General features: G+C 34.1%; 1 protein-coding gene and 1 pseudogene across 1 annotated transcript; one reads left to right on the plus strand and one right to left on the minus strand.

Moving 5' to 3' along the window:
• Window positions 1–856: 856 nt before the first annotated feature.
• LOC116017232 lies at window positions 857–5,178 on the minus strand (annotated as a pseudogene).
• A 10,236-nt stretch (window positions 5,179–15,414) lies between these two features.
• LOC116015185 (protein NRT1/ PTR FAMILY 5.4) lies at window positions 15,415–22,301 on the plus strand. Its single transcript, XM_031255210.1, has 4 exons — window positions 15,415–15,574; window positions 15,702–15,919; window positions 16,171–16,703; window positions 21,310–22,301. The coding sequence occupies exons 1-4, from the start codon at window positions 15,460–15,462 to the stop codon at window positions 22,157–22,159; spliced, it is 1,716 nt and encodes a 571-aa protein (XP_031111070.1). The 5' UTR covers window positions 15,415–15,459; the 3' UTR covers window positions 22,160–22,301.
• The last annotated feature ends 5,388 nt before the right edge of the window (window positions 22,302–27,689 follow it).

The following is a 27,689-nucleotide window of genomic DNA, read 5'->3' on the forward strand; positions in this document are numbered from 1 at the left end:
CTCCTGCAGTAGCGGCGGCCATCGCGGTTGTCAACAACTTCTGCGTCTTGGGTTTCGGTCTTCTTCTCTTTCTCAGTAGGCAAAAGAAGAGGATGAGTAATAGAAGGAAGAGTGCGAAGACACTGCCAACTACAATTCCGACAATGGCGCCCGTAGAGAGCTTCTTGGAGTTTCTATGTTGCGGGGTGATTTGGTGATGGGCTAAAGGTGAAGGCGCGGGAGAAGGGAAAAATGGGTTGCACGGCGGCAATGGGCCGCCGCAGAGATTGATGTTTCCGGCGAAAGATGACGCTGGATACTTGGACAGTGTAGCAGGAATTGACCCATTGAGGCGATTATCCGAGACATTGAAATCTGTTAAGCTTGGAAGGTTGATGCTCGGTAGTGTCCCGTCGAACCCATTCTTCTGCAAGTAAAACCTACTCAAAGAAGTTAATTCGAGACCATTACTGGAAAAGAACATGAGGAAGAAGAAGGTCATAATGAAAAGACTACTTTGCCCTCACAAATAACGCCGCACTAACGGGACATAAACGGAAGGACCATTGCTGGAACAAATTCAAAAGTCAAGTGTCTTTTTTGTCAAAATTGAAAGACGAGGACCAATTTTGAAAAATCAGCATAGTCGAGGGACCATTGCTGGAATTAACTCCTAATAAAAATCAAGATGTTACAAGAGGACACTAAACATTTTCCTTTCAAAATTGAACTCTCTTTTTTGGAGGGGAAAGAACACTCTTTTACTTGGTTCAAGATCAATAAATTATACATTTATACGTATGGTACAACACTTTCTTTCTTGAGAAATAATAATTGTTAAACAATATAGGTCAATAGTACAAGTTTAGCAGATCAGTTGACCAGCTTGGAGATAAAGAAATTGTAACGTGGTCATCTTCGGTGGCAGCTGAACATCAACAACAGCATTCAACAGTGGTGTACCAACCTACAGTGCACCAAGACAATATTAGGGAAAACAGATAGAGCAAAATGGGTGGTTGTTGAAACAGATGAAATTTAGTTTAATGAATAAAGTCATGAAATTAGGTTTTAAAATTGAAGTAGCTAATGTCATTGTCCCACAATTCACAACTGCTCACCCTCCCCCTAGTGTCTCTATGGCAATTGAAAAGCCATGCACAAGCACAAGCAAAAGAAAATGATATACTTGAATGTAGGGTAAGACAGGAGCACATTCTAGAGAGCATATACATAATGAATAATGATCCATCACGCATCAGTTCTTACGGAAGCTAAGCAGCACGACCAAAAGGATAATATATCACATGTATGTTAAGATAATATATCACATGTATTTTGAGCATAAGTCCCCACGACCAAATGCACACACTGTGGATTTAGGTTTATGCATGTGTACTACTGTAAGAGTGTAAGACAAGCACGGCCCATTGAAACTTTGAGGCATATTACTTCCGGGAGATGAAACAATGTGGATGTATATCTAAATACTCACTTGAGTTATGATTGCCAACACAACAAGATTTGGCACCAAATAAGTAATGGAAGCAGGTGTTCTGGAGCCTTTGCTAATTAATGGCTAATGCTATCGGGTGGGATTCAGGTAAAATGGTTTCTCCAAAGATGTGCTATAAGCTTAATACAGATGGAACTGCGTGAGTGTGTGACAATCAAAAGGTTGAGCTAGGGCAGGAGGTTTTGATTACAGTGGTTAAGGTAATAGGATTCTGATAGGATGTGCTATTAACTTTATTCAGATTAACCCATTAGATGCCAACAGGCTGAAGCTAGTGAAGGAGGTTTGATTAGAGAGGCTGAAGGTAATTGGGTGGCAGGCTTTATGCTCAACATCAAAATCATGAGCAGTTTCAAAACAGACATCTGGGGCTTGAGAGAGGGAGTTCTTGGCTTCTTGCTAAAAGACAAGGCCTCACTCATGTTGAAAATGAAGTGGTTTCACCTATGGCTCTGTTACGTGCTCAACAAACCTTTGAAGCAAAGGGCTCCAGGGGAACTAATCACCGCTGACTGCCAAGCCATCACAAAAACTGGATTGAAGGAAACATGAATCGAGTAGCACCTAAAGGGAACTTAATCTTTGTGGATCCACCAGAAAGTTCAAGACAATTTTCAAATAGCAACAAAAGGGGCAAATCCTTTATAAGGATGTTACCCTAGTATGGCTTCTGTTTCATCTAACAAATAAAAAGGGAGTAAAATTTGAAAGACTAAAAGGAAAATCGGGGCATCAGATTCATAAACAAACTTTTAGCTGTTTTAGGCAACACTAAATACTCAGCTATCAGGATAGGAGATAGAAAATGAGTCAAAATCCTAATAGTGAAACCTAAACTACCCCAAGGATGACAATTTGTCAAGACTGAAAGCAGTTCTATACATCATACAGCGCAGGACATCTTCACTGAATGGCAAAGTTGGGCAGCAAATCTTTCAACTGTCTCTCAATAATTGTAAACCAAAATTTCCCTTATAAGTAATTTCATGATAAACATGCATTATCACTAGAATATTCAATTATTTACCCCCTCGCAAAATTGTCAACTTTTCCACCAAAAAGCTAATTACAATTTACAAAAAGGCTCTGCAGACTACATTGTGTAAATAACAGCAATAAATATATCACTCAACAATTCATTCACATTCTCACATTGATCTCTGTAATATTTTTCACACCTGTTACCTGGCTATACTAAGTGTAGAAGAGAAAGTGCAACTGATTTCTTATCAAGTTCCTTAATAATTGATTGCATAGAATCTTCAACTATTTTATCTTACTACTTTTTCAAGATCATTGAAGAAAGCCATTATAGTGTGGTTTTTTATTGTAAGGACACACTCTTAATATTTGAACCAACATCATTTAAGGCATATAACCAATATGCATATTGCATGAACCAAAAACATCTGCCCAAGCCCATTCATAATTCAGCTTTAGTATTTGATATGCCCTAATTGCCATACAATATTAGGTTATCAACTTTTGTGCTTTCCATACGCAACACCAAAAGTCACTGAAAAAGAATATGGGAAACCCCTACGACTCCCACCCCACCAAAAAAAAAAAAAAGGACAAAAAAAACACCACCACAACACACACAAAAAATGCAAATTTCTCCAGTGAATCCCCACTTTTAAAGAAAATATGCAACAAACTAGATCTAACATGATAACCCTCTTTGCTACCTTGGTTTTTTTTTTTAAAGCCTTCTCTGATAGCCTTTATATTAAGTAGTTAAACAGTTGTTTTTTCTTTGTTTTATGCATATGCTCAATCTTATTGGTAATGATCGTGTCTTTAAAACCCTCCTAATATGAAATACTTATCAGTATAGTAAAAGAGATATTAATGTTCAATTATTAACGGTGCCATGGTGGGATGGAAACATAAGAACTTCATAATTCAACATGCACTGAAATTTGTATTTTCTCATGAAATATGGTGCAGACAACATATTATAATCACAACATAAACGAGACAAGGAAGGATCCATAAATCTTCAACTAGCTATATAACAGCAATACAATATAAAAAGAATATAATTTCAAACTTTGAAAGCTATGACAGGTCAATGAAGCAAACACAAAACTCAAAGATACCTTCAATTTCAGTGGCATCCCCAACCAATCAATGCCAAGCAACAACTGAATGGATTCTTCAATAGCCAATGTAACTAGGATCTCCTGTATATTCTGCAATTTGCTCAAGTCTCACATTGAGTAACTCGTGTGTATCACCATGTCGCACAACACCAGTCTCCTTCTCTGTATCCCTCTCTACAAGGCTTCCATACACGCCCTTATGCCTGCCACACAAAACAAGTACAGGACCACCACGCCTTGGGAGTGCCGTCTCAAGCTGATTCTGATTCACACCTTGAATCAACTCCCGGCTCTCGTCCATTGATATATCACAAGTTGATGGCCCTACCACATCCACCACTTCTCCTTTCTTCAAATATAATTTTCCTCCTTTCAACGCCTTACTTATAACCCTAACTCTTATATGACTGGTTAGCCAAGAAATTTGTTCAACTCCCTTTGCATTTGACTCATCTCTACTACGTTTGCTGTCCTTTCTCCTGTCCCTTGATCTTTCCTCCCTAATTTCCCTATCCCTCGTTACTTCATCTCTACTTTCTCTACGATGTCTAACACTAGATGAATCTTTATTCCTGTCTTTAATCTTCAACTCCTTCAACTTCCTCATACACTTCTCCTCTTCTACAGAACCCAACTCTGCAACATCAGATGATTGGACAATTACTTCCCTGTCATCACTGGAAAGCCTAATAACCATATTCCCACCGCTCTTCACCTCCACAACCTTTCCTTTCATTCCCATTTCCCTACCTCCAACTATCCTTATGTTCTTGCCCACAAACAATCATTTCCCTTCCTTTTCCCCTCTTTCCTCCTTTCCATTGGCATTCATTTTCTTATCTCTCTTTTCTCCACCATCAACCTTAGTATCCTTTGGCAATTCAGCAGTAAATCCAATCCCTTCCTTCGCAGACCATCTTTTATACTCTCTCACTTTCACATCCTCTTTTGTATTGCGGCCTATGCCTCTGCCTTCACTCCAACCATAACCCTTGAGCAGAGCAGCTCCAAAGCCCTCCACGGGCATATCAGTAAACTCATCCATACCGTTATCATCCGGCAGTCTCATCAGATCCTCTTTCAGCCTATGCAACATGGGATCAACATTAGGGCTAGGGTTAGGGTTAGGGTTAGGGTTAGGGTTTTCTGACTTATAGGTGTACGGATCGTCGGCAGTTTTCCCGGTTGACTGACGGATATTGAGCCTGTAGGATACGGAATCGGACGACGGCTCGACGGACGAGCCGGTGTCGACCTCGAATTGTAGTGGCTGATCGTCGGACGACCGGATTGGAGGGAGGTCGATATTCTTCATCCGTTTGCGAGGCTCCCATTCGTTGGCCTTCGGAGGGATTACGTAATTGGCGACGGAGTCGGCTGCTGCCGGAGCTTTAGAAGCATCGAACTCGGTCACATACTCTTTGGCGGCGGATGCCGATGCTTTCGGGTCATTGCCAGCGAAGGTCTGAGATGGCTTCTTTAGGTTTGAAGAGGGCTTTGAGGCGAGGGAAAATGAGAGTTTCATCGTCGACGAATACAGAGACGTCGGACCGGCGAGCTCAGGGAGAGCTTTCTTCTTCTTCTTCTTCCTCTTCTGTTCTTTTATTACATACGGAGTTAGAAATTACTCCGAAGGCGGGTGGCTAAAGTTCGAAAAAATAAATTTATTTTTTATTTATGATGGGTTTGGAAAGTATAAAAATGAATTCTAAAAAATATTTTTTAAAAAATAATTTATTTCTTAGAAAATATTTTTTTCAGTGTTTTAGTTGTATTTTGAAAATTTGTTTTGGTGTGTTTGATTCATTTTCTATAAAATGAGTAAAATTGTATAATTAAACTTTTTAATTTTTTTATTTAGAATATAACAATATTTATAATAATAATAATAATAAGATAACAATTTTAAATATAATTAAGCAAAAACAGTTTTATTTCAATAAGCAAAAAATAGTATTTGATTTTTTTTTTTTGAAAGCTGTATTTGATTAGTTATATAAATAAGAATAAACAGTGTGCTTTCAAAAAAAAAAAAACAATATAGCGTCAATAAAATAAAATAAGCAAAGTTATTTATTTATTAAAATACATTTTTTTTAAAGATAGAACCTTAGCTTTGCTTTCCAGCGAAAATTTGTGGAAATCAGATTTTCACCGGAAACAAAGCATAAAGCTCAAAAACCAGAACACTAACCACGCTCTTGTTTCTGCTAAAAACTAGTGAGCATTGGTAAACTAGAAATCAGAGATCTGGTCTGTATGATTTTCGATGGATGCTCATAAGTTGCATTTTTTTGTCTTTTGATTTTTTGTCTTCACAGCTGTTGATTTTGAAGAAGGTGAAGTAGCAAGAAGATGAAGAATGTGAGCTAAAAAAATCAATATAAGTGTAAAGTGTTTGGTTAATAAGCTTTTTGACTCTAAAATGCTAAAATTCAAAAGTTGTTCAAAACTATTGTTTCAATTAGCCTTTTTGACAAAAAATAAAATTTATCAAATAGCTATCAACTAACATCTAATTTACGAAATACATTTATACAATCAGCTAATGTTATCAACTAGTTATATCCAACCTCTAACTCAATCAGCTAACAACTATTTACCAAACAGTGCCATAAAACAGATACTACATTGTAAATAATATTCTATAGAATACAATCCGGCTGAAAGCATTAATTCATAAATATGAAGTCAAAATTGATTACACATTTATTATTGTTCTAAATGAATGGTCATAGGATCGAACACGACTAAAAAAGATTATGACCATTCGGTCGCCTCCCGACGGGGTATGGCGACTGACGATAGTTTTGCCGTCGCTAGTTGCCGAATTTTGTCCGGAACAGTAAATGATCTGCAATTGCATGCCATTTATTATTTTTGAGATTTTTTTGTCTCAATTTAACATATTAAAATATTTAATTACACTTTTTAAATGTTTAGGGGTCTAATTACTTTTCAGGTAATGTTTATAAGCTTATATGACCTATCTTAAAATGAAAAGAACAAAAACAAACAAACAAAAGGAAAAGCCGATAAGGAGGGCCCTGGAGGTGTAGTTGTAAAGGGCTGAGGTATCATTTTGGTTGGGCCAATGAGAGAAGTTAGGCCGAAAATATGGCCCAAAATGCATGGAGATTATTAGCTATTCTCAGTTTGTATGGAAATATGGGAATGAGTAGGAAACTAGGAGATAGTATCCTACTATCCTTGTCCTAAAGGGTTAAGAGGGCTTCTTGTTTCATAATCAAGTTAATATCCAATTTAATTTTTTATTATAGTGATTTTTTATTTAGATTTAAATAATTTTTTATGCTTAATTAGATATTCGACTTTGATAGTTTTACTCAATTGATTTATTTGTTAAAATAGTTTGATAATTTTACATCTATTAATACTCAATTTAGTTATCAATTATAGTAGTTTTTTTCAAGTTAGTATTCGACTTAGTAATTTTATCCAATTTAATCATCAACTACAGTGATTTTATTTAATTTAGTCACTAATCCTAATAACCGATAACTCTATTAGACAAACCATCAAAGTTGAAACCTAATTAATCACAGAAAAGTATGACTAAATAACAAAAAAATTGTTTAAAAAATTCAATATATATATTCGATGACTAAATTGAGTATTAACTCTTTCGTAATCTTATAAGTTATAACTCATGATCTATGTATACTATTTTTATAGCAATAATTATTGTTGAATATGATTTGTTGCGGATCGTAATTCCTGTATTCGAAACTAGTTTACCTACTATTCCTATCGTTCCAAAACTAAGCTCAATCCCAATTTAGTCATGTGGTTACAACTTACGAGAGTTGAATAAAAAGAAATGGATTTTTATTTAAGAGTGCGTTTGTAAACTCAAAAAAAAAAACCATTATTCAAAAAATATATTCATTTTCGGACGCTCAGCTAAAAATAATAAAATTGTAACTTTTTATTTTCTTAAGAAAACATAATTCCATTTACAAAGTTATTCTAATAAAATATTGATTTCTTTAAAATAAAGATAATAATTGTATTGCATAAAATTTATAATAATTTATTTTAACTAGAGACTCTTTGTAAAACTTGTTCTAAATAGTTTTAATTAGTAAACTACTAAAATCATTTTATTATTATTTCTTCAATAAATATTGGATATTATTTGTTAAGACTATGAACATTGTGTCATTGTACTCATATTATGATTTTATTTATATTGACTAATTAAAAGTCTCATAAGGCATTTTTGACAAATTGTGCCTATTTTTCATTCATTAAAGTGAATGTTTTTTTTATTGATCTAATTTTGCTTGGATAACTAAACATTGAAAATTTGCATTTAAGAGTTTCTGTTTGGTAACATAGTTAGCTTATCAGTCCATTTATGCTTATTTGACCACTATTAGCTGTTTGAATTGGTTAAACAACCAATATATATGTTTGATTAATTAACTTTTTTTTTTTTTTTTTGTAACAGCTTAATGTTCAAAAAACACTAAAATTCAAAAGGATACTCAAAGCAGCTTTTTGATAAATTTATTTTTTGAATATAATCAGCAACAGCTAACACTTGAATAGTTAATTTACCAAATAGTATATTTCTACACAATTAGCTAATGCTATCAACTGGTCAAACACAATCAGCTAACAACTATTTACCAAACACTTCAAAATAAAGTTAATTAAAAAATAAGATGAAATTGACTGCTCAATAATAACATAACGACTATAAATACATATCTGGTTCCATTGATTTAAAGGATAGTGGAAATTATCCTAACTTGGACAATAATACCATATATAGGCAATAGGCACCAACGTTTAAACCAAAAAACCAGGATCTTGTTGCTTGGACGTCTCGTCAATTGATTATAAAGCATTATAAAAATTAACAAGACTATGATGGGAAAAAGTTGTTCAGTACAAACCGCACCACTTCAATTATATTCAAACAAGGAATTTTAGATTCCAATACGATTATATATGTATATGTATATATTTGAGCTTTCGTGCATGTAACAATCATCTATATTTGTCTATGCAACTTCTATATGTGGAATATTCATTGTTTCATAATGTCGAAATTGAAACTAATTAGTTTACGAAATTCTAGATATTAATTAATTGTACATAGATTTACGTTAGGACGTAACGATCATTGTTAATAATATTTGTTTTATGGAGTGGGATTCTAATGAGAAACATCATTTCGAACAAGATATATCTCAAATAGTGCTAACTTATGATGAATAGAAAGACTAACAGTAGCAATATTTTTGCGTTTCAAAAATGTTTATTTTCAAAAAAAACTTACAAAAAAACTCCATACAAATTTTAAAATTGTTCCTTGTATTTTTAAAATATTTGTAAAAAGAAAATAATAAATGATTGGTATTCATGCATATTTACTAGTCAAATTATTGTGCAATTTCACGATTAATAAATGCCTAATAATTATAAAATGCCTTTCATATCATATGAAGATGAAAACATCATAAATGAGCAATGCATGAGTATTGATGATCATCTACATATATATAGGGAAAGCTTCAAGTGAAAATGCCTCACAGGTAAAAAAAAAAAAAAAAAAAAAAGTAATAACTGATATGATCCATCAATTTGGGTAATTAACAGTTGAAGATTGCTGAAAAAATAAAGATAAAAGAGGTGAGGTTATTTTTATACAAGTTTGAAATAATTACAAAATTGATCACTCTTTAATCCAAAAAAATAAAAATAAAATTGATTCATTAAAAAAAAAAAAATCTTCAACTATGGATGGACGATTATGATTAACCTACACATTTTAGTTTGTACTTGAGATGTGTTATTCTCATTTGAACCCACCTTTATATATACTTGTATGTATGTTTCGCCCTATTTTGTATTATACATGTACGAACACGGAAGCCATCAATGATTGAGTTGTTAATAAATCAATATAGTTTAAATTAATTAGTTTTAGGAATTATTATATTAATTATTTAGTTAGTTAGTTTCCGATTAATTAAAACAAAAGGTTTAATTCCTACATAATTAATACGGAGTAATTGTTAGTTAGGATTAGATTAGATTTAGGAGTTTTTTGTTTTCAAAAAAAGAAGAAGAAGAAGAAGATTTAGGAGTTTTAGTTCTCTAAGTTTTTCATTATTTGTAATTTATTATCCTTATCAGGAATAGTTTATACTTTGATAGGATTTCTAGTTATCTTCGGAATTGTCAAATGAAGCTAGGATTTTAAAGCTATAATTATTGCATCTCATATATATGAATAAAATACATAGTTAATTTTTTGAATTAGAAAGTTGAGATAGTTTTTTTTTTAAGAACTCGAGATGAGTTCGACCATAAGTGATTCATATGATGCTCCTAATTTATCAATGTTGGACCAACCAGCTGTTCTCATTATTTATTTTGATGCTATCAAGAGCACTAATTGATACAACATGAGGTTGTATGAATTGCTCTTTTTAGAGTCAAGAGCACTCATTATTTATTCGTCTATAACGTTAAACTCAAATATAATACATCAATTTAGATAACACGTTTTGCAAGTAATCATGATTGTATAGTACTTCGTATAACAATTATTTTTATACTAAATTTTTTTTTGGTGGGGGGGGGGGGGGGGGGGGGGGGGGCGAAGGGACTGGGCAATTGAGCACTATAAAGATGATGGTGTTAAATCAGGGAAGAATCTCAAAGGAGAATCCCACAATATGGCAATGCCCCAAACATGGTTTCAGTTTATACTTATCTTGCCGGTCTATTACTACACCTACTGAGAATGTACTACCTAGTCAAAGCTGTGGACCCATGGTCGCATTTCGAAGAAATCAAGAAAAAAAATATGGAGGGAATATTTGTTGGTTTTATACATGCACCATGATCGAGTTATGTCATCGTACCAACATCCTATATTTCACTATGTACGAACTATAATGAAAGATATGACGATACATAATCTAAGTTGAGATGTAGTCAATGAATGAATGAAAGATAACATTGGATGCATGATCTTGTGGTGTCTCCTTAGTCCTTATGATTTGAAAAATGTTCTTTACATGATATAGTTTGATATGACTTTATTATAATATTAACATGTAAATTAGCACGCAATATGCGGTTAAATGAATACACAATGAATGTGATAGGGAATATTTCTTTGGTTTGATATCCCTTTACGGTCTTTACCCTCGTCTGTAGTCGGGATTGAGGTAAAACGGTTCGCGTCAAATGTCATATAGTCAAAGTCAATACTCTAGGCTTATATAAAGGACGTCATTTGTCTCAATTAAGTTAAAGGGGATTTCGTTTTTTTTTTTCTTTCTCTGGTTCTCTACTCTCTCTCTACAAAGTCTCTCACGGACGCACTCTATGAGATTTTCTTCCTAACACTCTCTAGAACATTAAATAAGAAAGTCCCTTTGTGCCTTTTTTCTCTCATCTTCGTATATTTTGATACATTTTATATACATACAGAATACATTGGAATGAATAAAGCTTCCTCAAAATGTTTGGACCAAGTAGCTGTGATATTAAATTAAAAGATGTGTATGCTTTATTTTGAATTAAAAATTTAAACTTATAGTTAGACTGCATACTTATAATGTACATATATCATGCCCCAATGTTGTTACACTTGATGGTGTTATTTAGCGACATTAATAATTTAAAAGGAAAAAAAAAGAAAAAGAAATAGCATGTTAAAATAAAAAATAATTTATAAGAAAATAAACACAATATACCATCTTTCAATGCTAATGAATTAGTTGATTTATCATGAAACTAATCAAGTAAATTTCATATATAAGTTTGTATATATGTGATGAAATAATATTCAATTATACAGTTATTATTCAAAAGTAAGGAAGAAGAAGTTCAGGCAAGAAAGTAACGAGGGTTACGGGAAGTTGCAACTGTCAAGAAATTACTTTATATAAAGGGCAACGATTAAAAAAAACGATCTCATGCTCATTTCAAATCCCATATGATATTTTTTCTACGCATTTTTCTTCCTCTTTCACTTAATGACCATGACTGCCTATGTACGTGTACCTATAGTATACAAAATAAAGAATTTTAGCTTGGCTTAGCCTAAAAATGCCCGTGATTTTTACCATTTTGATTTCTACGCTAAATCTTTGTGTCTTAGCTTGCTTATTTACTCATTTCCTACAAATACCTCATCATCTTATATCATTTTATTTTATCTATGGATAAATCTATTTTCTCCTTCAATATGTAACTATTTGTTGGGGTTATGATGCATGAATTCAACCGAGTTGGAATCTATTGTTGGGACAAATAGTAAGAATGACATTTTAAGTGACTATTTTGTGGTACAAATATATGTGGGGTTCAATTTCGATTTGGATTGAGTCAACGTGGACTCGGGTGTTCATATTGAGATGAAGAGATCGATATGTTGTACGCTCAAAATGGGTAGTGCATGAATTATAAATTGATTGTCAAAGTAAACCCATTTAAGTTGAAAAATAAAGGGGCACATGCTTATAAGTAGTCTTTATGTCACATAAAAAAAAAAAGGTGATTTGCATCACACTATATATATATATATATATATATATATATACTCTGTACAGAAGGAGATTGAATTGTATAACATATAGGCTATCTCTCGCGCATTTTATATTCCATAACATTTATAAGTATAAGATATCTGAGATATCCAGTCTGCAGGAGGAAGCGACAAAAATGATATATACTCGGTACAAGATTAGAAGGAGATTGAATTGTATAACATATAGGCTATGCCTCGCGCATTTTATATTCCATAACATTTATAAGTATAAGATATCTGAGATATCCAGTCTGCAGGAGGAAGCGACAAAAATATCTTACCCAAAATGTCGCCTAAAACACCGAGATAATGATGTCAAGAAAGTGATCGAAAAATAAATGTCGCCTAATAACACATAACACATCCTGCTTGCAGAAGCGACAAAAATGTCTTACCCAAAATGACGTCTAACACACCGCATATAATGATCTCAGCAAAGCGACAAAAATGTCGCTTAACACATCGCATATAGTGATGTCAGCAAAGCGACAAAAATGTCGCCTAACACACCGCATATAATGATGTCAGGAAAGCGACAAAAATGTCGCCTAGCACATAACACACCATGCAAGAGGAAGCAACAAAAATGTCGCTTGTCGCCTAACACATAACACACCCTAAAAATGTCGCTTGTCGCCTAATAGATAACACACCCTGCAAGATGCACCATAGACAATGATGTCAAGAAAGCGACAAAAAATGTCGATTAACACACCGCAAATAATGATGTCAATACAACAAAGTGTAGCAGAACACCGCTAATTAATTTGGATCGTGCTCTCATACCACTGTAACCAGGCGATTGCCCTATCCTGATTGACTTGAATTATACGACAAGCGTTTCATGTGTATACATCTACAATTTTATCAACATTTAAATAATCAAGCATTACACTTGTATTTCAAAAATCGAACTAAATTTCATTAAAATCTCTAATCGAGTAAGTGCTTCATTCTAGTACCTTATTCCACGCCTACCTTATCATTAAATCCTAAGTCGGCATTCCCTTAAATATCACAATCGTATGGTGCGTTAGTTGGAGTGGACGACGTAGGTGGAAACAAATTAAAAACCGTGCGTAAATTTTGTGGGATAAAATGCTATTGGCCAACACGCACCGAAATATTAGCCACTTTTTCAAGATTTCGACGTGCATGTCTTTCTTTCGGTCGTATGAACATATTCTTGCCCTTCTTATTACGGACTATTATTTTTTTCTTCTTTCTGCTGTTTTATTACTCCTAATCCACTATCAAAATGCTCAAATTTCATTCACCAAAATCGGTAGTGGATAAAAAACATGTGACAAGTTGAAAACCATTATGCCATAAAAAGTTGTATTGATGGTTTACGTATTTGTTGCTAAATCATATTTCAATTCGTTGATCTTTTGGATGAGACTCAACTGAAGTCCAATTACATTTTTTTTTAAAAAAAAATTGTTTAATGCATATATTTATATAGCATGTAAATTAAAAAGTAATAATTGGATATATATATATATATATATATATATATATATATATATATATATNATATATATATATATATATATATATATATATATATATATATATATGGTCTGTACCCTTGCGGATAGACCTTTTCGTGCGGTCCTACACCATTAGGCCTGGTATGTAAGAATGTATTACGACGTGTTAAAAATGCACCAGGGTGTGGTGCATTTGTGCATTTCACTCTGGTGCATTTATGCATACCTAATTGTGCAATCTGCATTGCCGCACAAGAACAGGGCGTCGCATTTGAACCTCTCTATATGTGTGTGTGTGTGTGTGTATATATATATATATATATATATATATATATATATATATATATATATATATAAGGATTCATGTACGGGTATAAATTCACGTGCAGTTATACACCTTAAAATGCAACTTGCAAAGGATGGTTTTGCAGGGATAATTCTAGTTTGAGGATAGCCCAATATTTTTATTTTTATTTTGAAACGGGATAGCTCAATATTCATATATTGATATGATATTATTTGATTGAAATTGTCTCTATTTGATTGCGATCGCAATTTAACGGACCGAAATGTTTAATTTTAAAGGTAAGGAGTAAACTTGACATTATGACCACCATACTTGAAGGAGCATAAATGATATTAACTCATTTAAACAATTGATTACTAGTAATTTAATGAGGATTTCTTTAATATTGTACATAATAATATAATATATTTGATGAAGTTATATTATTTAAATTAATTGAAAAAACAAAGAAAAAGAAAATTAATTTTATCAAATGTTTTTTTTGAGTGCTACTGACTCTGTTACAATGTAGTATCTGTTCATAACTAATGTAGTATCTGTTCATAGCTACTGTAGTATCTATTACTTTCTGTAGTAAGTGTATGGTGAGGTGATGGGTAATTGTGTAAAGCATACATTGTGACAATAACAACATAAAATTACTATGAAAATGAAACATACAAAATTATTATACAAATGTATGAATAGGTTGTAATCTGACAAGATATATAACGTGACAACAATAACATAAAAGCACTATAATAATGATATGGGCACGATTATTATACAAGTGTTTGACAATCCAGCTGTAATCTAACAAGATATATATAATGTGACAATAATAACATTAAAACACTATAATAATGATATGGGCCGGGCATGATTATTATGCAAGTGTATGACAACAAGGTTGCAATGTAACAAAGAATATATAACTTGACAATAGCAATATAAAAATAATATATAAGTAATTTGTTTTAAATTATTATATGAGTGTATAGTATGATGAGGTGGTGTGACAAAACGTACCATATATACGAGGACACTAAAGTACTAAAAGACGAAACAAGAAAATATCTTTATTTAGGAAATAAGATTAAAACTTTATTCAAAAAGGAATTAATAAGATGAACAATATTCTTATTTGGAGAAAAATCCTAGTTCATACTATGACACTCAACAACACATATAAGGGAATACATTCATTGAAGGAAGCACAAGATTCCACCAACCCATTATTTGTTGATCAAGTAATTTTACATGTATTTTCACTTTCTACTTTATTTTGTACTTTTTACTGATATGTCATTTTTGATTGATTTAAATAAAAAAGTGACTCACTTTTTATTAATTCACTTTTATTTATCAGACAAAATTTGTACGCGTGGCAGAAGTTATGCTACGGGCATTACATATATCATTTTCCTTATTTGCTATAAAAGGAATTTGCTGCTAGTTTAGAAAACAAGTCACTCTCATTATTACAACCATCAAGACTTATGGATTCCCAGCTAGTACCAATCTCTCCCATGGCGGCCGTTTCTAATGGCGGCGACGGAGGAAAGACGACGATGGACCGCAAAGGCGGTTGGAAATCCGCCATTTTCATCATCTGTAAGCTCTTCCGATCCTCGCAAGCTTCGTATTATACTATATATGGCTGTGATATAATACAATCATCCTAGCTAGCTCTGCAATTCTGCAAAAGTTGAGTTTTAGTTTTTTGTTTAATTTATTGCAGTTGTGGAGATGGCGGAGAGATTCTCCTACTACGGCATCGCCGGAAACCTAATAACCTACCTCACCACCGTCCTCGGCCAGCCGACCGCCACCGCCGCCAGGAATGTGAACACTTTTCTCGGCGTCTCCGCTCTTTTCCCGATTCTCGGCGCTTTTCTCGCCGATTCTTACGTCGGTCGGTTCAAGACGATCGTCGTTTCCACCGCCGTCTATATTCTCGTACGTTACAGTTTTATTTATTTGTCTTTTTTTTGACTCAATTTACGCTAAACTAATCTTAAATTCAGTGTAATAATAATTTAATGAAAATTGAAAAGTGTATAGTGTACGGAATATGTGATGCAATTTTGGTAATTTGGTCCCCAGACAATTAAGTGTTACTATTTTTGGATGTTTCGGTTAATCATATACGCATCTTAATTAACCGCCCCCGAGATTTTAGGTTAATGTTGAGGTGGATTAATTTTCAGGGGCTGGTGATGTTAGTGGTGGCGTCCACGGCGGCGTTGCGGCGGCACGGCACGCTTTTCTTCGTGGCGCTTTACACCGTGAGCGTCGGGGAAGGAGGGCACAAGCCGTGCGTGCAGACGTTCGCCGCCGATCAGTTCGACGAGGATTTGCCGGAGGAGAAGCAGGCGAAGAGCTCCTTCTTCAACTGGTGGTACTTGGGGATATTGGTGGGGGCCACCCTGGCGGTCCTGGTCGTGATTTACGTCGAGGATTTCGTCGGCTGGACCGTCGGATACGGAATGCTGGCGGCCGCCACCGTGCTTGCGCTGGCGGTGTTTCTGGCCGGGAGTAGGACGTACGCCAGGGAAGCTCCGGTGGGGAGCCCGTTCACTCGGGTGGCGCACGTGGTGGCCGCCGCCGTCAGGAAGCGGCGCCTCTCGGAGGAGCGCGACGGCCGTGGCATTTGGTACGGAGACGGCGAAATTGGCGGCGCCGCCGCCGCGGATGGTGAACGACTCCGGACTCGCGCTTTGGCACGTACCAATCAATTTAGGTATGTCATGGCCCAAAATTAATTAATTACAATTATTAAATGCAAAAAAAAAAAAATTAATCAAAAATTTCATATCAAATCCATGTGATTTGCAATAATATTTTTAGAAAATACACAACCACATCTAATTTTTTAATATATAAATTATCCCGACACTTATCACATCACTAATCTAACAAACTACATTAAAAGAAATCTACTAATAACACGTATATATACGTGTGAATTAACCAAAGTTTTAATGTAAAAATAAGTCAAAGTTTTAATGACTTTATTTGTCATATCAATATATAATATTAGTTAATATTTGATATACTGATATATATATAGTTTATAATTCGTAAATTACACCGTGCTTGTCACCGGCCTATATTTTTTCGAGTAATAAGTTTAAGAAGTTATGAGACCTTTGGAAAAGTTTAATTGAAATATAGAAATCAGAATTGGAATAAAATTAAAGAACATACACGGAATTCTTTTTAACAACAATTGTTTGTTGATAATAAATTGATAGAACAGGAACGATTATAATTAGAAAATATGTTTCATCACACCCTTTACGTGTACGAGCTGATAAGCTTCCCAGTAAGTGAACTATACTTCCCAATACAATTAACATTAATTTGGGCACTAATATGATATCACAACCTCAATAAATTATAAAGAAATTCCAAATAAAGAGTTTATTGGGGAGAAGGTATTTAGGTATGTGTCATTTCAGCCAACTTTTGTACAGAAGCATATATGTTCTTGTAGTGGCCCACTACATGTTTTTTTTTTCCCCTTAATTTTTACAGTAATTCTTAAAAATGGGACAGAATCAATCCATCTAAAAGTCCAACAAGTGTTTGGTGATCACGACGAGATTCAATGAAAAAAATTTGATGCATATGCAATATACATTTAAACATGCTTTTCTTATGCTGTAGATAGACTTGAATTGAGGATCTTAATCTTGAACAGCTTCGACAATGAAGCATGTTCCTTAATTTAAGGATAAATGGTTTTCAAAAAACACCTCTTTTTGTTGCCGAAAATGGACACAGTTTTGTGTTCGAGATAATGGCAATTATTGTTATCCATAATACGAATGATTATTGAATTGAATTGAATTGAATACATACAGGAACAGGCTACGATGGTGAAATTTTATGAAAATTAAATTTATGATATCTTATTTAGATTTAAAAAAAAATGTTATTTAACTTCACTTATAATATCAGTTAAAATATATGATTTACAAATAATGATTTTAGCGTCGATTGTAAAATTTTAGAAATCAGTGTTAAATGCTTTTCCGCGTCACACTTAGTATCAATTGTCTAAATTGTCACAAAGTTGTTTTTTGATCATGCATAATATATATCAAACATAAATGCACAGTCCGATTATTAGTTCATCATTTTAGTTGATGTTGGATATATTCATTAAGTGATATAGTTCACGTATTACTTTGAACTCATCAAAAAGTAATCGATCGACCTGTATATATGAGGTGTCATCGATTACAAAAACCTCCAAAACGAACATTAGATAATTATTGGTAGTGTTTACAATCATACATTTTTTATCAAACACACTAACCTTGCTTTTGATTTACGAGAAAGCTCACAGGCGAGTGAAGCCTGCCTTGTGAGGTAAACTAGTTTAGGTTGCCTATAATTGGCTGGCTCAAATTAATAATACTAATTGGTAGCTCTCACAATTAGTTGAAATTGAATTTTTAGAATTATCAAAGTAATTGTCAGACCAGTTTAACTAGTGTTACGTTGGTCGATCAAACTTACTCTTAACCATTAAACAATAGGGATCTTTGGCCTACCAAATGTGCAGTTGTGGTTTAAGCCGACAATATGCAACTCTAGTTAGTCCCACACTCCCACTTGTTACGTTAAAGCAAGATTAACAGTACTTTGTTGACATACAGACACAAATCTATACACATACACGCACATGATACATATACACTAGACACACACATGAACGTACAAATGTATGTGTGTGTATGTTGGGGTGTAGGGTTGGTGTTTTTGGCGGCAAAACAGGGAGGTAGTTGTATGGCATGCATAGTCAAACATGAAATAATTATGTGTCTGCACTGACCTTGGAATTTAATTAGACCATCATATCCATCCATCATCATCAACTATAATAGCTAGAGAGAGATATATATACATGTATTTATTGGTATTTATGATGATTATTCCCCCTTGGACCTTATAAGCCTGGGTGTTATGCTATATGTTGCTGTGCTATACTATTCCTACTCATCATTTAATTGGGGGTTGTTATTATGTAATGGGAGACCCATTAATTAGGTCTCCTCACTTCAAATTCATGTTGTCCTCCAAATGCTCTGAACTCTCTGGATATAAAGACAAAACTTTGTACTGTTATATCTAAAATGAGAATAGGAAAATTGACGAGCCATTTTGTATAAAAAATCACTTTCTTGTTATCTTACTCGAAAGTATGTTCTAAGTGTGTAGTAACCTGTAAACCACACCAGAAAAGTAAACTACACTAGAAGACCACGTGTGAATGTGTGGTGAGCTCGAACTTGTAACTTTCTAAGTACGAGTATCATATTTCATTCCACCCACTGCTTGGCTATGCCACCCCTTCCGGGCTATAAGTTAGAGGCATAGGATGCCGTGACAATAAAGAAAATTTATTGAGGGTGGAGGGGAGTTTTAGAAGAAACCACGTATATTTTTTTTCTTCTCATTTTGACAATTTAATATGACCAAAATGCCCTTATCTTTTTCATTTTTTTTATTAGTGACATAGAAGAAATCACATCTTTTCCTCATTATGGTCATTTAATATGTATGACCAAAATATTATGGCTCTTCCATTTCATGTAGTCAAAGGCCGGTGGCACAACAAAAATTCTAAAGAAAGAGGTCGGGATCAGGCTCTTGACTACTGAAATCAATACCGTTCTCACTTTTTACACCTATGGACATACCATATCATAATTGATACATCAAAAAAGTAGGTCACATGCACATCCTTTTTTTTTTTTTTAAATCTTACAAAAATTAAAATATGTGATCCTAATTTCACTCCACAAATTCCCAATTACCATTCTTCCTTCCATCCCCACAAGAGTCAACCCCTATTAATGGTGGTGGACAGAAGACCAGGTGGTGCCTGCCAAAAGCGTGGACGTGATGGCCGCTCGTGCACACATGTCTTCTACTCCACTACACCCACACACTACTATTTACAGCCTCACCTTATTGGCTTACTTCATCTTGGTAGCTAGGCTTATTCCCTAGAGATCAGATTAGACATATCAAATAATATCTGAAAGATATACCTAGTATGTAACTAGCTAGGTAGCTTGCCGACAGTGCAGAGTCTTAGAATTGGAGCGTCGTCCAGGTACGATATTATTGTTACTGGACGATGAAAAAGATTTTGGAATAATAATTAGTGAATGAAGCTATTATATTACATTATATTATATTCCGCATGGGTTATGCACCTAAGTTGTAGATATGCTAGCCTTTACGTAATGCTTTTCACAATTATTTTTATGACTAAAGTGCATGCACCAACTTTGGTCGATCATAAAGTCATTAGTGCGATATGATGCTGCAGCCATACAGAATGATAGATAGATGTTTTAACAGTAGTTTGTTTTGAGTTGTCATGAGAGATCCGCCCTAGATTATGTAGTAAGAACCTACCTAAGTGTTTCCTAGGACTTAGGGTGTGATAAAATCATCAACTTCTTAATATTCAGTGGGTTTTTACTATTTACTATTATGCTGACCTGACGGAACAGGATTGGTTAACTTAGAGTATTAGTGAAATATATAATAAATTGTCGAGAATGGTTCACTATTATTATTTTAAATGTGTTGTTCTTACTAATTAAGTTCATTGTATAGTTATTTTTCTATAGTGCACTTAATTAATAGTATTGTTGATGAAGGTTGAATACGAGGCATTGGGAAATAAGTCATAATAGGCTAATAGAATCGTAAGTTTAGCTATGTGACCCATGTAGAGGTGTGAACGAGTCAAGTTATTCAATCATGAGCTATTTGAGTTTGATGATTAGATGAATGTTCAAATTTGATTCTGTTACTATCGAGCCGAGCAATATTAGTAATAAATTGAGTTAAATTCAAGCTTTTTAATACTCGACTCGAGCTTTGATTGAGCAATATATAGTTTGGAGCTTTAATTTGACTATTTAGGCTCAATTCAGTTAGATTAACCATACTCCTGGAAACACATTATTGCCTTGACTATCGTGTTGGTTGTGATAGTGCTTTTAGTATTGTCAAAATGAACTGACCGACTAAGCTTATTTTGATGGCTGCAAGAGTCTTACATGCATGCATTTAAAGTCATTAAATGTTGGTTGGGCTGCTTAACATGTGATTATGCCGTTTGACCATAACATATTTGACAACTCTATTCGATTAATTAGCTCAATACCCAATATAATTCATATCTTATTAGTACAAAAAAGCTTTATTTAATTCTTGTACATGTCACCATTATTGCATCAAAATGTAACTTTGGAGGAAAATGACATTTTTATTAAGTTGTGATTTATCCTAATTAATTGGGGGACTTTTTGCAGATTCCTAGACAAGGCAACAATCATAGACGACACAGACGTATCTAGCGAGAAACGGAATCCCTGGCGGCTTTGCAGCGTGAGCCAAGTCGAGGAAGTTAAGCTCCTCCTCCGGCTCATCCCCATATGGCTAAGCTGCCTCACCTTCGCCGCCGTAATAGCCCAGCACGGCACTTTCTTCACCAAGCAAGCCGCCACGTTGGACCGATCCCTCGGCTCATTCCATTTCCCGCCGGCTTCATTCCAGGTCGTCACCAGCACCACAATCCTAATCTCCGTCGCGCTCTACGACCGCCTCCTCGTCCCGGCCGCCCGGCGCCTCACCGGCGTCCCCTCCGGCATCACCGTGCTCCAGCGGATCGGCGCCGGCCTCGTCATCTCCGTCGTCACCATGACCGTCGCCGGCGCGCTCGAAACCAAGCGCCTCCGCGTCGCGGCGGAGCACGGCCTCCTCGATTCTCCGACCGCCACTCTCCCGATGCCGATCTGGTGGCTAGCGCCGCAATACGTCCTCACCGGCCTCGGCGACGTCTTCACCATCGTCGGCCTCCAGGAGCTCTTCTACGACCAAATGCCCGTCCAGATGCGCAGCACCGGCGCCGCCCTCTACCTCAGCATCGTCGGCGTCGGAAACTTCCTCAGCGGCGTCCTCATCACCATCGTCCAACGAATCTCCGCCAGATCCGGACACCAATGGCTCCTCAACAACCTCAACAGATCGCATCTCAACTACTTTTACTGGCTTCTCGCCGGTCTCAGCGCTGTAAACTTCTGCATTTATGTCTTCGCCGCAAAAGCTTTTGTGTACAAGAAAGTTGAGGCTGCGGCTATGGAGGAACAGGCCAAGGTTTGACAAGACAACAAATGACGTATGAATGCATATGTAACTATGTAATGTAAGCTTTTATGGCTGAAAATTACCGTGAAAATGTTATTAACTTGTAGAAACTCTTATATTTCCAATATGGTAATATGAATATGTTTTTGGCATCTTATGATATAGTATCACATTAATCATAATCATAAGTTAGATAAGAAAATTACTATAATCTGGTTGGCATAAGTGACCATGCACTCTCATTCATTAAGAGAAGTTAGGGCCCCATATGAAAAAATCAATATGGTCCGCACTCTGCACGCACTTTGCACATTAAATTAGTTGGGTCGTTTCGGTGCGAACAATAATTAGTTTGAGTACTTTACGAATTTAAATGTGTCTCTCCTATAGTTATGTCGTTCCACCTAGGACACTTCGTAGTGTAATAACAAAATAAGAAAATTAGTGTTCACATGAGCAGTTCAGTTGGTCACAGCGGTGAAATTTGGAAATAAAGACTATTGATCGAGTCTTACCAACCACAGTGTGAGAGCAACCTCTCCTTGTGCGTAGTACATACTCCGGCATTGCGTCTATGACGGGCTTATATATGATTTTATTCTGCTGACCGCCGGAAATTGACCCATAACGGGTTCGGTTGACTCGCTCATGGCTAGTCCCTCGAGTAGGGGTGTCAATCCTAGCCCGAATAGATGAGCTAGCCTATTAATATATGATTAAAACCTGAAAAAATTAACCCGGTAATAAATTGGGCTAATCGGGTTGACTCTATATGGTTGTTGGGTTGTATCGGGCTGTCGGGTAGCCCATCACTGTATTAATATATTTTATTTTTTTTTGAAAACCAAAAACTGTATTAATAATTTGATTATCATTCAAAGTGTTGTGCGCATGTTACTTGAATTGCATATTTATATGAAGATTTACTACAATGTTTCCTGTTACGGTTGTGTAAATAATGTGCAGAACACCACAGTAGGAGAGAAAGGTTCTTTGAGAGGGAATTATAGGGAGAGTAGTGGGGGTATTCCGTATTCAGCATGCATAATATAGCTAGCTAGTCTGATGTTTTGTTGTACGTGGTGTTATTTATATAAACACATATACACAGACACAAAATTCATCTCGCTCTATCGGATGTGGATGTCCACTATCATTTTTCAATTTTAGTTCAACCCGTTAGCTAGATAAGTCCGACAACCAACTATGCAGGGTTAGCTCAAAACTCAACTAGTTGACCCGATTGTGTGTGTGTGTGTGTTTTTTTTTTTTTTTTAAGGATGAGAATGACCTCCTTGTTTGGTTAACTCGTTGCTTGACTCAGGTCACACGAATATTTTTTTGTTGCTTTTTTTTTTTTATTTTTTTTATTCTCTATTTTAAAACAATAATTGGAATATATTGATGGTGTGTTATGAGTTTAATTTGACGATGAAAATTAAATTTTCTTTTGCTAGAGATGTAACGTTTGCGAAGAAAGAGATGATTTTAGGCTTAATTTTAAATTTTAGAAATTCATTGCAATAAGCTAATAAGGAAATATTGCTTTACATAGCAATTTGGCAACCAATTTATTAGACCAATCTATTATGCCAAAAAGTTGCGAGCTTTGCCAAGCAGCAATTTTAGTTGTTTGACTTGCTCTAACAGCTAAAGTTGATAAAATCAACTGACTAACTAAAAATGACTCATAAATCATTTTCCAAAGATGAAATGTTATGTGAAACAATTTGTTTCAACCCCTTAACACAAATTTCTTTGACATGAAACAATTGCCAATAATGTTTTATTTCGTCATGAACATATGTTCTATGAGATGTTTCATACTAAGTCATATCTCGAAATGCCTTAAAATCATTAATTCATTATCAATTATTAACATTTGAATCTAATCATGTAAATAAAGCATATATATAATGAAAATTTTGGACTAAATCATAACAAATATCAAGCAAAGCACGTTTGAATATAAAGTATAAAAAAGCACTAATTGAGAATCGTCGTTAACTAAATCAAATGTGTAAAATTAGACTATAGGAGTACTTAACAATTAATGTTACTCCGTATTTCATTTGAAAATATTCATGATATGAATAATGTGAGAAGAAATATTAAATTTTAATGATAGATAATAAAGAGTGTCATTATATTTTTGTAAAATAATAGGGTTATTAGTGAAACTTGTGTGAATAATATAGGAAGAAAGATTCGTAATGAAGAACCATCTTGAGTTGCGTGAGTGGTCGTGCACTGTTGTCCCTTAAGAGAGGTCGGGAGTTTGAATTCCCTCTTGTATGAAAAAACTAATATGACCAGCACTTTGCCCTTCCTTGAACCAGTCCAGTGACACCTCGTGGTCTAACCCAAAAGAAAGATTGTCCTTATTCAATACCATGTAAACAATAAATTAAAAGTGAGAATAGTTTTTAAATTTATATTAACTTATTTATAAATTAAAATAAGCTATGTCAAAAATAGCTCATAGACAGAGATATTACCTTTGAAACATCATGTGTAAACAAGACTAGTATATTATCATAAAACAATTTAATTTCAAAGAATATAAATGATTGATATTGTTGTTTTAAATTAACTCAATGGGCATTAGTATAAGTACATAGCGGTTACAATAAGATCAGATAATAGTTGAATAAATAAGATATAGTCATGTATGACTAACAAATATTATTAACTTAATGTATATGACGTTAGAACAATTATCTCCAATAAAAATGACAGTGTAACTATGCATATCTACATAGCACATAAGCGAGAAACGAGAAATAATATTTTCAAAAAAAATATAGGAAATGAAATGTGTAAATATAAAAATAATAAAAAGTTGCATCATACAAACAAGCTAAGATCAATGGGAGTTTTTGAATGAAATTTTACTTGTATGGATGAATGAGTGTGAAATGAAATAGGAGAGGTTTGACTGCAACACACTACCTTTTTTCATTGTTTTCTTAAAGGGAAGAAAAAAAAAAATCATGCGCACAATAGCAGCCAATGTGGCACCTCCAAGTTTCGTGGAAAGGTTTAAAAAAAAAAAAAAAAAAAAAAAAAAAACCTCACGTGTACTAGACTACTAGAGCAGCCAAAAGAGTACCTATGAGTTATGAGGAAAAGGAAAACCAAAAAATAAAAAATAAAAAATAAAATAACCACACACATAAGTAGCTAAATTGGTGCATACACGTGTATTGCACGCATCCGCACGGTTAGTATAGTTGTCACTAGTTCTACTTTTAAATATTATTATTATTATTTTCAAATAATTAACTAAAAACCCCTATTACTGAGAATGCAACTCAACACAGAAGATGAGCCTAAAATGAAAAAAAAAATATTGAAATTACTCTCACTCACCTACTCACTTTCGCAAAGCTCTGAAGAATTTCCATTCTTCTAAGCTTTTAGTCTCCTCAAATATGTTCTTCTTCTCGTCTATTTCCTATGCTTAAATTAAACAAGAATAATATAAAATATTTTCAAAATATGTTACACCAGTATTAGTTAATTGTTAAGCTGATAAATTTGTTTGTTTCTTATATTATTTTAATTATATTATGGACTTATTATTATTTAATTGTATCAGCTTTGTGCATATTCATGTTATTTACATTATATATATGCTAATTAACAAATACTAAATTGAGTTAAATCAATGAAATTAGGGCTCAATTTCAAGCTAAACGGATGAATTTGAAATAATTCAACAAATATTTGGGGTTAGGTTGTAATTACAAAAATCAAATTAGGGAAAATTAATTTAAAAAAAAAAAGACCTCAAAATTCATGCCCATTTATATTATATTCATCCCTACTAATTAATTATTTCCAAGCGTAACAATGTTCAACAACAAATAAAATATTGAGAAGTAGAGCCTACAATGTTCAATGTCAATGAATTTTCAGAATCAGTGATGTCGACGACGTTGGTTTGGGACTCCATAACTAATCGATGATAAATTTTTGAGGTGGTGTCCAATCATGGTAACATTAGGAAAAAATATTATAAATAAAGATCAAGAATCGACGATTGGAAATGGCAACAAGGATGAAGATGGAATGGTGGTTATGTTTTCCTATATAGTTGGCTTCTATGAGATCGAAAGTGATGTGAACGACTTCCTTCTCGGGTTAATTCGTTGCTTAACTCAAGTCACACAAAGGTAATCTTTTCGGTTGTTGTTTTTTTGTTTGCTTGTTTTGTTTGTTTTTTTTTTTTGTTTTTTTTTGTTTTTTGTTTTTTGTTTTTTTAATTCTAACGTGAAAATAAAAAATTGATGGGTTGCGTTTGGATTTTTGAGGATGAAGATTAAACATTGGTTTGTTGCAAACGTGAAATTTAAGGGGTTTATTTCTTCATTAATATCTTAATTATATATATATATATATATATATATATATATATATATATATATATATCGTGATGAGTGTATTTTTGTACTCATTTTGCTTGCACTTTATCCCATATTTAATGTCATTTTTAATCCCCAAAATGTAGATATCATTGTCATAGAGCTCTTACTTGCTTTGTTTGTGCATTTAAGTACAACAAGCAACAAAGAGTATTTTTTCATGCATTTTGAAAGACATTGAAGTCAAATAGAGCATTTTAGACGTATTTGGAGTCAGTCAATAATAAACTAAGAAGATGGATAAAATACTTCCAAGTGAGACAATGGGTGGTATTTTCAATGGTATTAGTCGTTTGGCAAACCAACGCACAAGAAGAGCAAAAGATCAAGGTGGCAAATTTCGTTCATCTCGACCATTGTTCGGTACTTGGGTCATATCTCAACTTAGAAATGTCTAAATCAAGTGATTCGTGTGTCATTGGCAAGAAAACTCGAAGGGCTACAACTTTCATGAAAATCAGTAAGCCAAATTATGCTTTCAGCATACCACTTACAAGCTTCGTGACACCATATTCCAGTGAAAAATCTTCTTGTTATCACACCATCCCACCACGCACTAATGCACCGCATGAGGCCATATTCCAATAAGCCAAATTTTGTTCGTGACAAGGGTCGTGACGAGTGATTTCATGGGTTTAAAATTACATATTTTATATCATTTTTACTTGGTTCCATATACCACACGAAACCTAGCTATTTCCTACTCGTTCCTTTCATATTTTAAAATTAGATTAGGTTTAGATTTAGGTTCCTTTATACTTTTGGAGCTTGTTTTTATACATGGATTTCAAGATTTTACCATCCATTTCAATAGACAAGCTTTATATATTTCCCTTTTGTCTCTTTATCTTGCAATGTTTATGCTTTACATTTATGCTTTTATGTTCTTTATGCTACTGAATCATGAGTAGTTAGTTTATGTGTTTGAGCTATGATTGTATTGTCAATCTTGATTCTTTATTTATGATTAATGTATAATGGGTAGAATTCTAACCTATGATTCATATGTTTATGAGGGTGTTGTGAATGTATCTTGTTAATGAATTCACTTAGATGATTAATGAATTAATTCAATTTGGATAGTTTGAATTTTTTTTAAAGGCTAGCACATTTGGGTC

Source organism: Ipomoea triloba, chromosome 4 (genome assembly GCF_003576645.1).
Source record: "Ipomoea triloba cultivar NCNSP0323 chromosome 4, ASM357664v1".
Classification (NCBI taxonomy): domain Eukaryota; kingdom Viridiplantae; phylum Streptophyta; class Magnoliopsida; order Solanales; family Convolvulaceae; genus Ipomoea; species Ipomoea triloba.

What these genes read in the sequence shown, in the direction of transcription:
- LOC116015185 (XM_031255210.1), top strand. Translation starts at nt 15,460, where the DNA reads ATGGATTCCCAGCTAGTACCAATCTCTCCCATGGCGGCCGTTTCTAAT. An exon ending in CCACCGCCGTCTATATTCTC is followed by an intron (nt 15,920 to 16,170) that starts GTACGTTACAGT and finishes ATTAATTTTCAG; the next exon opens with GGGCTGGTGATGTTAGTGGT. An exon ending in GCACGTACCAATCAATTTAG is followed by an intron (nt 16,704 to 21,309) that starts GTATGTCATGGC and finishes GACTTTTTGCAG; the next exon opens with ATTCCTAGACAAGGCAACAA.